The 15,882-nt window shown below is 45.3% G+C and overlaps 1 protein-coding gene across 3 annotated transcripts in view; it reads left to right on the top strand.

Annotated features, from left to right (window-relative positions):
- Positions 1-6,916, top strand: part of KCNJ15 (potassium inwardly rectifying channel subfamily J member 15) — a 46,077-nt gene extending 39,161 nt beyond the window's left edge. For all 3 annotated transcript variants that reach the window (XM_043593598.1, XM_043593600.1, XM_043593599.1), the window contains one exon: positions 2,453-6,916. In XM_043593598.1, coding sequence (XP_043449533.1) covers positions 2,473-3,600 — 1,128 coding nt within the window. In that variant the 5' untranslated portion in view covers positions 2,453-2,472 and the 3' untranslated portion in view covers positions 3,601-6,916. The remainder of the gene's footprint in view (positions 1-2,452) is intronic.
- Positions 6,917-15,882: the final 8,966 nt, after the last annotated feature.

The raw sequence follows: 15,882 nt of genomic DNA, 5'->3' as shown, positions 1-15,882 counted from the left end.
TTCAACGTTTATTTATTTATTTTTTGGGGGGGGACAGAGAGAGACAGAGCATGAATGGGGGAGGGGCAGAGAGAGAGGGAGACACAGAATCAGAAACAGGCTCCAGGCTCTGAGCCATCAGCCCAGAGCCCGACGCGGGGCTCGAACTCGCGGACCGCGAGATCGTGACCTGGCTGAAGTCGGACGCTTAACCGACTGCGCCACCCAGGCGCCCCAAAGCTGCATTTGTCTTACTGGTGCTCATGTTTTGAGCGTGGCTATGCCTTCCAGCATGGCAGCATGGCGTTTTGTTTCCAAACTTCCGTTGGGGCCACTTTCCTCTTAGTTGACTGAGAAATGCCGCTGAGGGGCTGATAAAGCCGAAGCTCATCCTGTGTTTTCCTTCTAAATCGATCTCCAAATACGAGGAAGAGGCTGCAGCAAGAACAAGACATTCTGAATAGCTTAGGGCCCTTCTCTGCAGTGAAAATGAAAAAGTAGCTTTCCTTCCCAAGGGGGGAGAAAAAAAAAAGCATTTCGAGGGCCGCTCTGGAAGTGACACACTCTTCATGAAACAGGAAAATTAAAAAGTGCAACCACTTACTGAATCCCCAACAAGTGTTAGCTACTAATGGATGGTTTCACTTTCCTTGAAGGGGTTTGCCCAGAAGATTGCTTCCAAAACTGCTATGGAGACAGTGCTGCTCTAACAGCAAAGATTCCTGCATGAATCACAGACCACTGTATTCAGTTCCTTTTTAGACAGGGGGAGGGTTCCTTTATCCTCCAAATACCAGTGAGGTGGGAAAAACCCATGCCGACCAGGTGGTGTTCTCCCGTACTCCCTCACATCTTTTTCAAGGAAGGTAAGGGTGATTTATTCCCGTCACCAGGCAGGTAGTATAAGATGCCATGTGGCCTCACACCCAGTCTGTTCCTGTCTGTTGATGCAGAGGGGAACGTTCCCTGGGACTTAGCGCGGGAGCCTGACGTGTGTTCTAGGTGGGACTGTTCTGCCACAGCGTCGGATGCCTGTCCTTGCTTACTTGTTCTTTAATTTTTGAAAAGAGGTTCCTATGATGGTTCTAGTTGGTTCTAAAGGAGTAATGCAGAAATTTTGGGCCATACCTAAATGTCGTATCTAACGTGGGATTTTATAGCATTTTCCCAAGAATAACCAGCGTATCGACCGAGCTATTAAGAAAGTGTAATTATTCATTATGCGGTGGGTGTTGGTTGTTTGATAACTTAATGCTTTCCCATGTAATCAAGCAGTAGGAGAGGTGAGGGGCACCTGGGTGGCTCAGTCGGTTGAGCGTCCGACTTCAGCCAGGTCACGATCTCGCGGTCCGTGAGTTCGAGCCCCGCGTCGGGCTCTGGGCTGATGGCTCAGAGCCTGGAGCCTGTTTCTGATTCTGTGTCTCCCTCTCTCTCTGCCCCTCCCCCGTTCATGCTCTGTCTCTCTCTCTGTCTCAAAAGTAAATAAACGTGGGGCGCCTGGGTGGCGCAGTCGGTTAAGCGTCCGACTTCAGCCAGGTCACGATCTCGCGGTCCATGAGTTCGAGCCCCGCGTCGGGCTCTGGGCTGATGGCTCAGAGCCTGGAGCCTGTTTCCGATTCTGTGTCTCCCTCTCTCTCTGCCCCTCCCCCGTTCATGCTCCGTCTCTCTCTGTCCCAAAAATAAATAAACGTTGAAAAAAAAATTAAAAAAAAAAAAGTAAATAAACGTTAAAAAAAATTTAAAAAAAAAGAAGTAGGAGAGGTGATAGATTATAGATTATTCACTGGGTGCAGTGGGGGGAGTGAATTTCTGTTGCAGAGAATGCCACACAAAAGGGTAAGTTTTTAAAAAGTTTATTGATATTACCCAAGTTTTAAAAATATGGAGTAATATTCTCCATTGCTGCATCAACACTATCTTATAGATGGTATGTTTTAGTTATATCAGTACTGACCCTATGCTCAGTCAACTTATTTTTAAATTTTCCAGAATTGGAAATCTGTGGTAGCTGAGTATACACAAACATTCGTCATACTCTGTAGACACATGTGTGTGTCATTTCACAACGAGAAGCTCAGCGTCGTTTTTGAGGGTGAGGCTTCGTTTTGGCAAACTTTCTGGTCATTATCTCATTTAACCATCACACAAACTCTGAGGAGTAGGTTGTGTTCCCATTTTACAGATTAGGGAGCTGAGATCCAGAGAGGCTGCATAGCGTGTCCCAGGTCACACAGCAAATAAATTGGAGAGTCAGCATTTAGCCCAGGTTTGCTTATCTCCAGATTCCAAGCCCCTCACTCCACCCTACTGCCTTCCTCCAGACCTAGCAGACTAGTCTTGCCTTCCAAATTCTCCTTTCTTATATACGTCCGTATGTATTCCTACATATTTCACCTGATTATCCTGTGTCTGTTTTCTGGGTGTCCTACCACCCGTGACAGTAATGGAACATCTTTCTTCGTCATCTCCTCAGGTGGTCCCAAGAGCCTGACAATGGACGCCGTTCACCTCAGCATGTCCAGCGCTTCCCTCGTGAGGCAGCCTTCAGGAGGTGGACTCAAGACCAACAGGCCCCGAGTCATGTCCAAGAGTGGGCACAGCAATGTGCGAATTGACAAAGTGGATGGCATATACTTACTCTACCTTCAAGACTTGTGGACCACCGTCATCGACATGAAGTGGAGATACAAGCTCACCCTGTTTGCCGCCACATTCGTGATGACGTGGTTCCTTTTTGGAGTGATCTACTACGCCATCGCGTTCATTCATGGGGACTTAGAGCCGAGCGAGGACGTTTCGAATCACACCCCCTGCATCATGAAGGTGGACTCTCTCACTGGGGCGTTTCTCTTTTCCCTGGAATCCCAGACGACCATTGGCTACGGAGTCCGTTCCATCACGGAGGAATGCCCTCATGCCATTTTCCTGTTGGTCGCTCAGCTGGTCATCACAACCTTGATTGAGATCTTCATCACAGGCACCTTCCTGGCCAAGATTGCCAGACCCAAAAAGCGGGCGGAGACCATCAAGTTCAGCCACTGCGCGGTCATCACCAAGCAGAACGGGAAGCTGTGTTTGGTGATCCAGGTGGCCAACATGAGGAAGAGCCTCCTGATCCAATGCCAGCTCTCTGGCAAGCTCCTGCAGACCCATGTCACCAAGGAGGGGGAGCGGATCCTGCTCAACCAAGCCACCGTCAAATTCCACGTGGACTCCTCTTCGGAGAGCCCCTTCCTCATTTTGCCCATGACATTCTACCACGTGCTGGATGAGACGAGCCCCCTGAGAGACCTCACGCCCCAAAACCTGAAGGAAAAGGAGTTTGAGCTCGTCGTCCTCCTCAATGCCACCGTGGAATCCACCAGCGCGGTCTGCCAGAGCCGCACGTCTTATATCCCAGAGGAGATCTACTGGGGCTTTGAATTTGTGCCTGTAGTTTCTCTCTCCAAGAACGGAAAGTACGTGGCTGATTTCAGTCAGTTCGAACAGATCCGAAAGAGCCCAGATTGCACCTTTTACTGTGCGGATTCTGAGAAGCAGAAACTTGAGGAGAAGTACAGGCAGGAGGAGCAGAGGGAAAGGGAGCTGAGAACTCTTTTGTTACAACAGAGCAACGTCTGATGTCAGTGAACGCCCCGGGTTGAGCCCTGGGAGCCCTTTCCGCGTCCAAGCTCCCTTAGAATGCAGAGGTCACCGTGAAAACGTGAAGGTGTGGATTCACCCTAAAAAGCTGCACACACATACAAAATCACCCCCCGCCCCTTGGATCTAGTGCCTAAGCAATCATCGCCACGTTTGAGGAGTTCCTTTTCCAATGCTTTGTCTGCAGCGATCTCTCAAAATTCGTATTTCCTAAAATGGGGCTACATTTCCACAAACTTGGTGTAGGGCAATTGAAATAATGTCCTGCCGGGTGGACAGACAGTTAGCAATGCTGGTATTGAAAGGAAGTGCATTTCTACACAGGATATCAGCCATCATATAAGGTATTTATTCAAAACAATTATCAAAGACGTTATGGCCGAGAGTTGAAATGTGGTTCGGTATTCCTTTATACCGTTGCTTTAAAGCACCCTCTTCAAGGAGAGAAAATGCTATATATACAATGGAAGCTACTGGTAATACATAAAAAGGGGCAAGGGACTCTGTGCTCACAAAAATCATAGTTCCATTTTTGCCTTTCTTCGTTGGATTGAATTGTAGGAGTGAAATTGATCAAACCAGGGGTAAACAGTTGAGAAAACATACACAAATGGACTTGATGCTATTAAGTTTTTGGTCGGAATGTACTGCTATTTTCTATTCAACACCAGCAACATCAGCACCATCTGGGAGCTTATTAGCAATATAGGCTCTCAGGCCCCATCCGGACTTAGAGAATCAGAGGCTGTCCCTTAACAAGACCTCCAAGTGATTTGTATACAAACGAAAGTCTGAAAAACGTCCACTCTGAAAGTTTTCAAGGGAACTTTCTGAAGCCACGGGACCCCATGGGTCCCAAACGCATTTGGCCCCCGGACCCATCCTTCTTTCTTCAGCTTGTTATCATGGGCCAATATTTTTGTCAACCGTCTACCTTCCTCATCTGCAAAGGAAGTGCCACTGATATTCCAAGATTGAAAAAATTACTTGAGAGGAACGGCTGTCATGCTAAAGCACATGCTTGTTGACTCTAGTTAGCACAAAAGAAAATGAAGCCACATTACAATCAGAAACTTGCTCAGATGTTGAAGTCCACAGGGTTGGATGGGGCCATGAAGAACACAAGGGGTGAGGATAATGAATTCGTATACAGATGACTCCTTGGGGCATGAACTTTGGTAATCTTATAACGTGTAAAGAATGCCTCCAGCATTTAAATAAATCTCATGCAACTGAGTCTTACAGGGGTAACATTTTGCTCTTGGCAGAATCTAGGGGCCAGGAACCACATTTCTTTGGGGCAAAGAATATATGTGGGGCCGGGACTAGCTAAATGTGCCACAGGTGAATTCACATTTCATTCAAACTGGGGTCAATTTGTGTATTCACTCAAGAAGAATGTGACTGTAAGCGGGGAGGCACTGTGTGGACATACACACGAGCCCACATATATGTACACACACGGACACACACATGCACGCACGCACGCACATCCTGGCTCTTCAAGCATAATTGTGGAAACGATCAATGAAAGATGTTTGCAAAGAAGAGAGCCAGTCCTCAACAAATATGCTCATAGATGTTTTCTTCTATAAAGATGGGGACATTGGGGCTCAGAAGAAAAAGGGAAAGCAATCTGGATTCGGGTTATCGGGGAAATGACGACACGGATTACAGCAAATCCGGCCCTATCTTCAGGCTACCACATTTTCAAATGTCCTTCCACGTAAGAGAAGATGTGGCTCACACATCTGACTGGGGGCTGAACACTTAATGCAGATGTAAGAATAATGGGGGTAAAGTTAGAGATAGAGGGGGTTTAAAGAACAATCTCAATGTACAAGAGGCTTTTCTTTTATTATTCAGGAATTGTTTTTTCTCTTTCTGTTGATAATTTAATGGCAGATTGTTTTAGATCTTTATTCTCTTAACGAAATTGAATATACAGACATTAGCCGTTTTAGTTATTTTATGGTTTTTTTTATTGTATATTGTGGTGTAATCGACAGGAAAATAATGCCACGGGCATGTTTACAGGTTTTCTACTGCACTATTAAATTCTCTTCATGGTATTTACATCAGTGCTAATTTAAATGTGATTAAGGTGAGGAATCCTGCATACTTGCGTAGTATTTGGTATATTGATGGAGCATGAGATGGAGAAATCTTTTGTGTGTCCATTGAGCTTATCTATTTCAGCCAAATCTGGAAGACTTGGTCATCTGATCTTTTGCACTACCCGAAGCAGCATCCCCAAAGCCAATACTTGTTCAAGTTGATAAATCATATAGTAATACGATATTTTGTAAATAGTTCTATACTTATATCTGGTTGAAACTTAGCATTTCCCAAGCACACTTACTTATTATTACTTGGTGCACAGCACTCTGGTGTTAACAAACTAACCAAAGATGTAGGTGGCAAACTTATTTGATTATATCTGGATGGTCTTTTGACTGAAACAGATTCATGCTCAACACCCAACTGAGAAGAAATCGAGCTAATGCAACGTTTTTGACCCAAAAAGCCTTCTGCATTTTGGAACATGTCCAATGCATCAGGCCTTCTCGGTGAGACCATTCCAAACTGTCACGTTCCCTTTGAAAAATCACAAAGCCAATAGCGGCAAATCAGTGTAATCTGATTTATTTCAGTAAGAAAATATATTGTACTTGCTTGGTACCTGGTAGCCAATGGTCCCAGACAGCAGAGCCGAGATTCACTCACTGACCCTCCTCAGAAGCCACTTTTGGAGACGGGGTAGAGACACACATTGGTTTGCTTTCCCATTCAGGGGGAAATCACAGCACCAGATGAGACTCCAGAAATCTAAAATAACTGGCTAAAAGTGAAAAATGCCATGAATAAGGGGATCAGGTATTGAGATGAAATTAAACGATGATTCATTTGCTTTTTCTTTAAATTTTCAATTTTAATTGATGGCGATTTTGATGCCATTAAATGCAAATTAAGAAATATTAAAAAAGTGACACTTCTACTCCTGTATTATTCTTTTGTCCTTGCCTGGATCCTTTGAACTTATGTCATCTGGAGAAAGAAGGAAAGAGAGACAAAAAACATAGAAGACCCTAGGTCTTTGCTTTGGTAGCTCAGTCAAAGGTCATCATCCTCAGGCTTGGGTTTGTCACTGTGGTCAAAGTGTTGACATTTGACCGTGTGGTTGACAGTCTTGGTTTTCACTCTTGTCAGACTTTTTTCTTTGCCTGTTAACTATTTGAAACATGTATTTTGAATGAAGGTTATTTTATCAAAGTTTTCTGGGATGGTGTTTTTTAAAATGAAATGTTAGCATTTCGAGTCTCGATTTCCATGTTCTGTGGTGTGAACTTGAATTGCAGCATTTGACTTTGGATACAGTCAAGATGCACTTCATTTTCTTCCTCCTGGAAGACACACTTGAAAGACTAAAGTCTGACATCTCACACTCCTCCTTGATTATTTGCATTTAACCCTCTGTGAACTTCAGTTTATCTTGAATCAGAATGCGTTGCCCACCCCAACTTGGGCCTGCGGGCAGTGACTTTCCTAGCCTTTAAGAGACACTGATGAATGAAGTCCAACTCTTTCCTGAAGCTTTCCACTAAATACTTACTGAAGAAGAAACAGAAGGCGGAAATGAGGTGTTAGCCACTTGACTTCATCTTCCTCCTCTGTCAGTTCTGCTGAGCTCAGTGTGCTTTCCACTTAATGTGTGCTTCACTGGCTGTTTTTCATCTTTGCTATCTACTCTATCAAGTCAACTTATTCTGTGGGTTAAAAAGAATTGATTCGGGAGGCACCGGGGTGGCTCAGTCAGTTGAGCATCTGACTTCGGCTCAGGTCATGATCTCAGTTCGTGAGTTCAAACCCTGCATACGGCTCCGTGCTGACATCTTGGAGCCTGGAGCCTGTTTCAGGTTCTCTGTCTCCTCTCTCTCTGCCCCCTCCCCTGCTCACACTATGTCTCTGTTTCTCTCTCTCAAAAATAAACATTAAAAAAATTTTTGTTAATAATTGATTCAAATTAGTAATTTGTGAACATTTAGATGGCCAAAATTTGGGAACACGAATTTTTATTTTTCTGTTGGCATTTGCTGGTGTATAAAAAATAGAAGACTGGGATGCCTGGGGGACTCAGTTAAGCGTCTGACCCTCAGTTTCAGCTTAGGTCATGATCTCACGGTTTTATGAGTTCAAGCCCCACGTCGCGCTCTGTGCTGGCAGTGTGGCGACTGCTTGGGACTCTCTCTCTCCCTCGCTCTTTACCTCTCCCCCACTCATGCTGTCTCTTTCTGTCTCAAAATAAATAAATAAAACTTTAAAAAAAAATAGAAGACCAAGGAACAGCTGATAATTTCAGTTGATAGTTAATTCCTAATTAAATTACAATAATTGATTGTGGAAGTCAATGGACATAATTGATATAGGAGTACAAAAGCCAAAGATATCTTATGGATAGGTAAATGCCATAGAAATCTGAGTAGTAATAATCATACCAGAGTGAGGAATGCTAGGCATGCTGTGTCTACAGAACATGTCTTGTATTTAATGATTTCTTTTTTTGTCCTACATCCTGCATGGACTTTATTAAGAAGCTCTAAGTGTTCAGGGGTACCTGGGTAGCTCAGTCACTTAAGCATCTGACTCTTGATTTCCATTCAGGTCGTGGTCTCAAAGTACATGCGTTCAAGCCCCAAATGCGGCTCTGTGCTGATAGCCCAGAGCCCGCTTGGGATTCTCTCCATCCCTCTCTGTCTGCCCTCCCTCACTCATGCTCTCTCTCTCTTCCTCTCAAAATAAATAAATAAATAAATAATAACTTTTTAAAAAGATGCTCTAAGTGTCCTGTATTCACTTTTTTCCAAAAAACTTACAAAATCACACAACCAATTAGAAAAACATTTCAAATTCAACTGGATGTCTTGCATATTTATTTGCTAAATTTGACAGTCCTGCAGAGAGTAGTCACATAATCCCAAACTACGCCCATCTCTAGAAGGGCCCTTCACTTAGAAGCTACGGTTTTCATACGGCAGGCAGTAAAGAGAGGGAGTGTTCCAGAAGGGTATTTTCCTGGCTTGCCCCCTTAGTAAGAGTACATTTCGGCAAAACACAAAGGGTCAGGGATACATTCCGTGTGGCGCAGAACAGCATGTTCTTTGAGGCTATCAAGGAAGGGCCTAGGATGATGGCTTCAAAGTCCTCTGCCACATGGTGGACAGGAATCCTAGTTCCCAAGCCCGTACCAGAGAATCAGGCCTATGGTTAGGGTGGATTCTCAACAAGCACTGGGGGAGGGGGTGCGGAGGAGGGGAGGCAAAGCCAAAGACATGGAAGTCGGCATCAAAGTCCATCTCCAAGCTTTTTCTCAGCAGGCCCACCTGATGATGGTCTTCACTCACCATGGTCTCCTCTTCATTCAAGGCCAAACCGTGTCTAGCATCCAGGCACACCCACACCCTGAGGACACCCAATTTCATCCCTCAAAAATATTCAAGTAAAGGTAGAACCCGCCCGGAGTTAGACTCAAAGGGGGCACCTGGGTGGCTCAGTTGGTTAAGCATCCGACCTCGGCTCAGATCATGATCTCATGGTTCATGAGCTCGAGCCCCGCGTCGGGCTCTGTGCTGACAGCTCGGAGCCTGGAGCCGGTTTCAGATTCTGTGTCTCCCTCTCTCTCTGCCGCTCCCCTATTTGCTTTATGTCTTTCAAAAAATAAATAAAACGTTAAAAAATTTTTAAAATATTAGACTCGAAGGAAGCTACCACAATTGATTAAAGGGTACTTACCGCCTAAAAAAAAAAATCAGAAGTTGTTGACTCTGAACTAAGAAATGTGACCCCTTAGCTTGTAACTACTATTATTGTGATATTGCAAATGTCCTTAATATAATGGAAAAAGTAAAAAGCTTCCAAGAAGGTGATTGGGAAGTTCAAAGGAGGGATTTTTTTAAAATTCACTGTAATTCAACTTTATTCTTTCATCTTTAATCAAATCTTAATATTAAGGATGTTGTATGAAATCAAATCATTACAGGAAGTATGACTGTATCAGGGACTTTTTACAAAAACAAACTTCCAGATCGCAAGAGGAAGCTGTGTTTGTGTGCGGACACAGAGTATTAAATAGCAGTTGGGACAGGAAGACAGGATAACAGCCAACTTGGATCTATTTTGGAAGAATTATTTCTGTAGGGTGTCATGGAATTATAAGTTACAAAAAGTGTGTTTCACTCTGGTAAACAGACAGCTCCATTCCAAAAGGACCCATTCCAAGACACCGCTTAATCAAATTCACGAGAATGTTATGGAGAGCAAAAATCCCCAATGACCTGCGGATTTTACAAGCAAACAGTCCCACGACTCATAAACCCTGGCCGTGTGTCTGAAGCGAAATTTCGATCAGGCCTCAGTGTCCTGCTACATGCAGCGTTACGTCTGACTGCTGCACCGTGTCACAGGACGCCTGTCCTTGCTTGTCAGTGACTTTGGAGCCGCTCTCGTGCTTGGATTTGCCTAAGCAGCATCGTGACTCCCAAGATCCCAATCGATCCCAAGATCGGGTCGCTACTGGTGGGTGTTAATATAGGTATACTATGTGACCACCAAGCCCAATCAACCTCTGACCTATCAGTAATTGTTCTTGGCATGCGTCCCTTTATGTTCTAAAAAGCCACACACCTGTGTGTCGAGCCATTTCTTGCTTTCGTAAGTATCTCCTCCTCTTCCTGTTTACGTGTGGAATCCCTCCCGTCTGTGAGACAATAGCAAACCCAATAAGGCTAATTTTATAGTCTTGAGCTTTTTAAAAAATTATTTTTATTTCGTTGGAATGGAAACAGCGTTACAGGGGTGCTCTGACGGAGAGGGACCTAGTATTCCCTTGGAGAGCTCAGCGGCTGCTACCAATGATAGTAACTACAATAATTTGGGAGTGGGTCCTAAGACCTTGTTAAGATGTTGTTATCTGCCAGGGCCTGAAAGAATGTATTTTTCTTCCTTTTTACTCAAAGAAAAGAAGATGAAGGGTCTGTCTCATCTCTTTCTTTTGCCTTGATGCTCTAGTGATCATTTCGTTTTCATCAATGATTAAAGATCAAGTAACTATTTAACAACACCCTTTCTGCACCTCAACCCTTACCAAAGTCCCTTATGTTTCATTGCTCTTCTGCTTTGATGGATTAAAAGAAAGAAAACACGTAGTTACATAACCCTTAAAGGCACAACGATTTAAAATCCACATGGCAGAGACGTGCACGGAAGCTATCTTCCTGGAAGTGCCTTGCTGGGGAAACCACGCACACGTACGACGAAGGAACAGGTGCGGTCCTAAGCCTGTGACAGGTGTCTCTTTTGGAGCCTTCCCTTGTGGAGTTTTGGCTCCTTCACTGCCACCTTCCTGGTGGTGGCAAGACTGTTCGTTGCGTGAGAATGTGACTTAGAAATTAAAAAAAGACTAGCGCATATAGTAAGAAGTCAACTTTGAGAAGGCTGTTTGGGAAAGAAAACAAAATGTTTTCCAGAAAGCGCACAGTATCTTGGAACACAGTAATGAGGCTCGGGAGAAGGAAATATTTTATTAATTTTAATTTGCGCTGATACGTATTTTTTTTCCTAACCCTTTGTCTCAAGAATCTCCTTGTCTTTGTGGGGTCACCTTGGCCAAGAACCGAGCTATCCGTGTCCAAGCCATAAGATAGTTTTGCCTTCACCACACCATGTCCCTGGGGCAGTGAAGATAGACATTTGTCACAGCAGCACGGGAAACCTTGCTCCTGGGCTGAAAACAAGGCCTCCTGGCAGCTGTGATCTCTCTTCTCAAAAATCCTTGCTTTTGGTAACCTGCCTTCAAAACTGTCAGGCCAACAAGTTTAATGGTTTAATTTTCCGTGCAAAAGTCCACATTCTTCTCAGGAGATTTGTATTCATTTGAAATTTTTCCTCCAAATTTTCTATATCTTTGCTTGGATTTAACATACCCATTGCAGGACTCAGCGTGTAGTATATTTGAGTGTCCCAAAGGTCTTTTCACCAGTCTCAGGGGCCACCGTCTGTATTTCTTGGTTTGCCTCTACTGAGTCTGTCACAAACTCTTGCCCTTGGCAGGTACACCTTCCTATAAACTCTGTTTACGTGTCATTTAAAGATCTACCACAGGGGCGCCTGGGTGGCTCATTCTGTTAAGCGTCCAGCTTCAGCCCAGGTGGTGATCTCGCGGTTCACGCGTTCGAGCCCCGCGTCGGGCTCTGTGCTGACAGCTCAGAGCCTGGAGCCTGCTTCGGATTCTGTGTCTCCCTCTGTCTCTGACCCTCTCCCATTCATGCTCTGTCTCTCTTTCTTTCAAAAATAAATAAACATTAAAAAAAATTTTAAAGGATCTTCCACACGTCTGCCGCAACTACGGCCTCACAGTTTTACAGCAACACAGAATAATGCATGTTTTTCTTTACCCACCCCCGCCCCAATGAATATGGCTGACCTACTATGTTGCCCGCACGCTTCTTCTGCTCGTACAACCACACACATACATGCCTCGGGACTTCTGGCCACACCTTGAATTTGCAGAGAAGAAACCATCCTACACCCGTAGGGCTCTGAATACGTCAACAACTTTGAACATTTAATAGCGTGCTGCAGACCTGGGGAAGGAGGTAGCACGTGTCTGGTTACCTGTACTTTCCAGAAGACTCGACGGTTCCCTGAGGTTCAGTGTCTCACCCTGTGTGACCTCGCAGGCCAGCACAGTAACCTACACTTTTCCTTTTTGCTCCTAAATTTACAGCATGGAATGTCATTATGGAGCTGATTTCTATGTGACCTAGGTCAACATGGGATCATCCAGGGCGAGCATGAGGCTGGGAGTCTGGGTGGATTCCATGACGGCCCTAACATGTTGCAAGGGGCCTATGATTCAGGAGCTGAGCACCCGGGATAAGGATCTAGAAGGCAGAAATGACATTCAGCAATCATCCTGGAAGGAAAGGGCAGAGCGGTACGAATGCCCCTTGCCAAGACAGAAGCAGAATCCACACCACTGCTGCTCATCTGAGTAGGGACCAGCAGTCAACCGAAGAAGAGATGTGGGGGGTGGCCAGGATCAAGAAATCCTGGAGGAAGGTCGTGGTGACCCAGCAAATCTACCTTGTTTGGTTCAAAGTTCCTTACATTCATTATGACTGCATCGTATGTCCTTAACACAGGTAAACGTTGTTAGGATTCCCCATTTTACAGAAGACAAAACCGAGGCTCAGAGAAATTAAGGAACTTGTCCAAAGTTACACAGCCAGTAAGTGACAGAGCCAGGAGTAAAACCCAGGACGGACCCAAGTGAAAGTCTGTCTTCTTCCCCGGGCTCTAGCCTGCATCCCGGGTGGGCGTCCAAAGGAGCGTAAGGGATTTAGTGGTTGATGTTCTCAGAGCAAACAAAGCTGCATTTGCTTGGCCCTCAAGTGTTTTTGCCAAGTGAAAACACAAGCACGGTTGAGTTGCTGTGTCACCACAGACCTGGCCCATGAGTACAAAATTAATGCTGAGCCAGAGCAGCACAAATATGGATTTTGCCTGAGTGTTGCCCACTGGGGATGGGGCGGTACATTTCCTACTGATTGTTTGCCTGGGCTCTAAAGACATGAGTCGTAAGGATTGATACTGGGAACTTCAGTGAAACTCTCAGGTAGGCGATCACTTCAAGGTCTTGGCCAGTCAAGCAAAAGGCAAAGAGAGTTTTGTAGAGAGAAGCAAACACCACAGAATCAGCAGAACTCTCTGGAACCGGATACTAAGTTTATGGGGCCTATTGAGGACAAGCGAGTGGCCCCTGCACACTGCTGTGATAGTGACCAGGGACGGAGTGGAAGTGATCAAGACCCAGCCACCAAGAAAAGCTAGAAACACGGACAAAGGTCACAAGGGAATCTCTGGAAGCTGACTGTGGAAGGTGGTTCTGATGGATGGGTCCCAACACCATTTCATGGGCAAATGGGAGGCAGGGGCAGTATGAATCCACAACAGAGGATGAGATCAAAGAGGTGAAGTTTCGGGAGTAGGCCTCCAGTCCTAGGGAGTCCAAATCAGAAGCAGAGCCCTGTCCCTAGCAGGGAGTCAGTGAAGAAGAAAAGCAAGGCAAATCTTATTTCTAGAGGAAAAAAAAAAAACAACCCTGAGGTTGGAACTCCACCACAAAGAGGTTGGCTAAGGTAGGAATGGAACCGGGCAAAATATCGTGGCTTCCTCCCTGGGAAGAAGGGTTCGCAGTGAGCAGGACCTAAGTCGAGGTGGACTTGGTGAGGACCCAATGGCCCGTTGCCTCTTTCCTTTCCCTGAGTAGGAGTCAGAGCTGGAAATCAGAGCTCCTGCCTCAGGGCTCCGTAAGCAAAGCTTAGGAGGCCAGGAGGCAAGCACACCCTTCTAGACATGGTGTGTCGTTTATTGAAAGAAAACGTGGTTCCTCGCTTCGCTTAATATTTACTCAGCCAAGCCAGACCCTTTAATAAACACGTGATTACCAAGCCACATCCTCTGGAGTTCTGTGATTGCCACGTTAGTGTGTGTCTCTCCCTTTTAAGCACACACGTCGTGTTGAATTAGGGACCACTTAATGAGCTCATCTTGATTTGATTACTTTGGTAAAGACCTTATTTTCAAATAAGGTCACATTCTGAGCTTCCAAGAGTTAGGACCTCCACGTAGCTTTTTGACAGGACAATTCACCCTACAACTATTCTTGCCTACCTTCTTCATTGCCAGCTTGTGCACACTCAACCCTCCTCCTATCCTTCTTCTTGGAAGAGGTAAAGGCTCCCTTCAGTAATAGTGACTGTCCTGAATTTCCCAGTCCTGCAGAATGGACAGACAAAGCAGAACTTTAGCAGATGTTCCCTTGTGATTTGGGAATCTATGACAGTGGACACTCCTAGACGCTCCTTCTGAGAGGGTTTCTGGTTGTCAGTGCAGAGAACCAAGAGTCTTCTTCCTGGGAATTCTCTCCATTGCTTCATACAAAGGAAGGCTTTTTTGACACTGGTTTTCAAATGGTCAGAGGCTAGCTGTAGTCTCTACAAGTTAATCATATACTGGGCTCCCCATCATCCCAATTGCTATCACAAAGAGCTTGCTGATTTCCCAAGACTTGGAAGTACTTGACATGTAGGTGCATTTCATAATTCTGTGTCTATCATTTTTGGCGTTTTGTGTCTCCTACTACAAAGGTTAGGAAAAACTCTTCTTTTAATCAAGGCATGCTTCATGGAGGAGGTTCTGCAAGGACTGCCCTTCAGATGCTGAGGGACGCCTGCTGGGTTCCCACACTTGCATCATTTTGCTGAATCTGGTGGCATCACATGTTTATGAGAATGAGGCTCTTGTATATTGTTTTCATCCCCAAGCCATCTCTCCCCCAGCACTGGAAACCTGAGACCCAACCTTGCTTCTCCCACCTTCCCTCCACCAGCATCTAATCCATTGCCAGTCCCTGCCCACAGGACCCCTGACAGGGCTCCCATTCTGTTGCTCTGCCCTTCACTTGGGCCGCCATTGTCCCTTATCTGGTTTTTGTGAAAAGTTTCACACTGACTGTACTGTCTCTAGTCTTCTTCCCTTCCAATCCACCCCTTATGATGTGCCCAGAGTGGTTGTCTAGAACTGATGACATTAAGATCTGGTGGGATTATGCCCTCACACCAAACCTGACTCTTCAAAAAGGCCAAGTGTCCTAACGTGGCATTGATGGCTTTCTGAGATCTGGCTCCTGATAACCTTCTCCCTCGTCATCCCTGTGCTTTGGTTTCTATCTTCAAACATCCCGAAACATTTGCAAATCCCTGAATGCTTCTCTAGCCTCTAGGCTTTGGGTTATGCTTCCCCCTCCGTCTGGGATTTCCCTGGCCAAGTCCTGCGAGGTCTGCTGACAGCTTTGTACAAATGGCTTTCTTGAAAATATCTATGATATCTCAGATGAGGGCTCCTGACCACGCTATTGACTTCCCATAAGGCATAGTTCTCACCTCTCAGAGGCTTCCCTGATGCATGACTGAGCTTACAGCGCCTCTAGATAACAGTCCACACCTTCCCAGCTGTATCTCCAGAGCCAGGCCTTGCAAATGAGCAGTTCCCATCCTTGGTTCACTTCTGTAACTGACTCAACACTGGTTCTTCTGATAAAACTAGGTGGGGTGTGAGGTAAGATAGTGAGACATTTGCCTTGAGTACTAAGTGTAAGGGGTGCTAAAAAGCCAAGTAATCGAGACAAATATTTTGAAGCAG

Source organism: Prionailurus bengalensis, chromosome C2 (assembly GCF_016509475.1).
Source record: "Prionailurus bengalensis isolate Pbe53 chromosome C2, Fcat_Pben_1.1_paternal_pri, whole genome shotgun sequence".
Classification (NCBI taxonomy): Eukaryota; Metazoa; Chordata; class Mammalia; order Carnivora; family Felidae; genus Prionailurus; species Prionailurus bengalensis.
The sequence above is the reverse complement of the archived record's forward strand: the minus strand, read 5'-3'. Positions and strand labels throughout refer to the sequence as shown.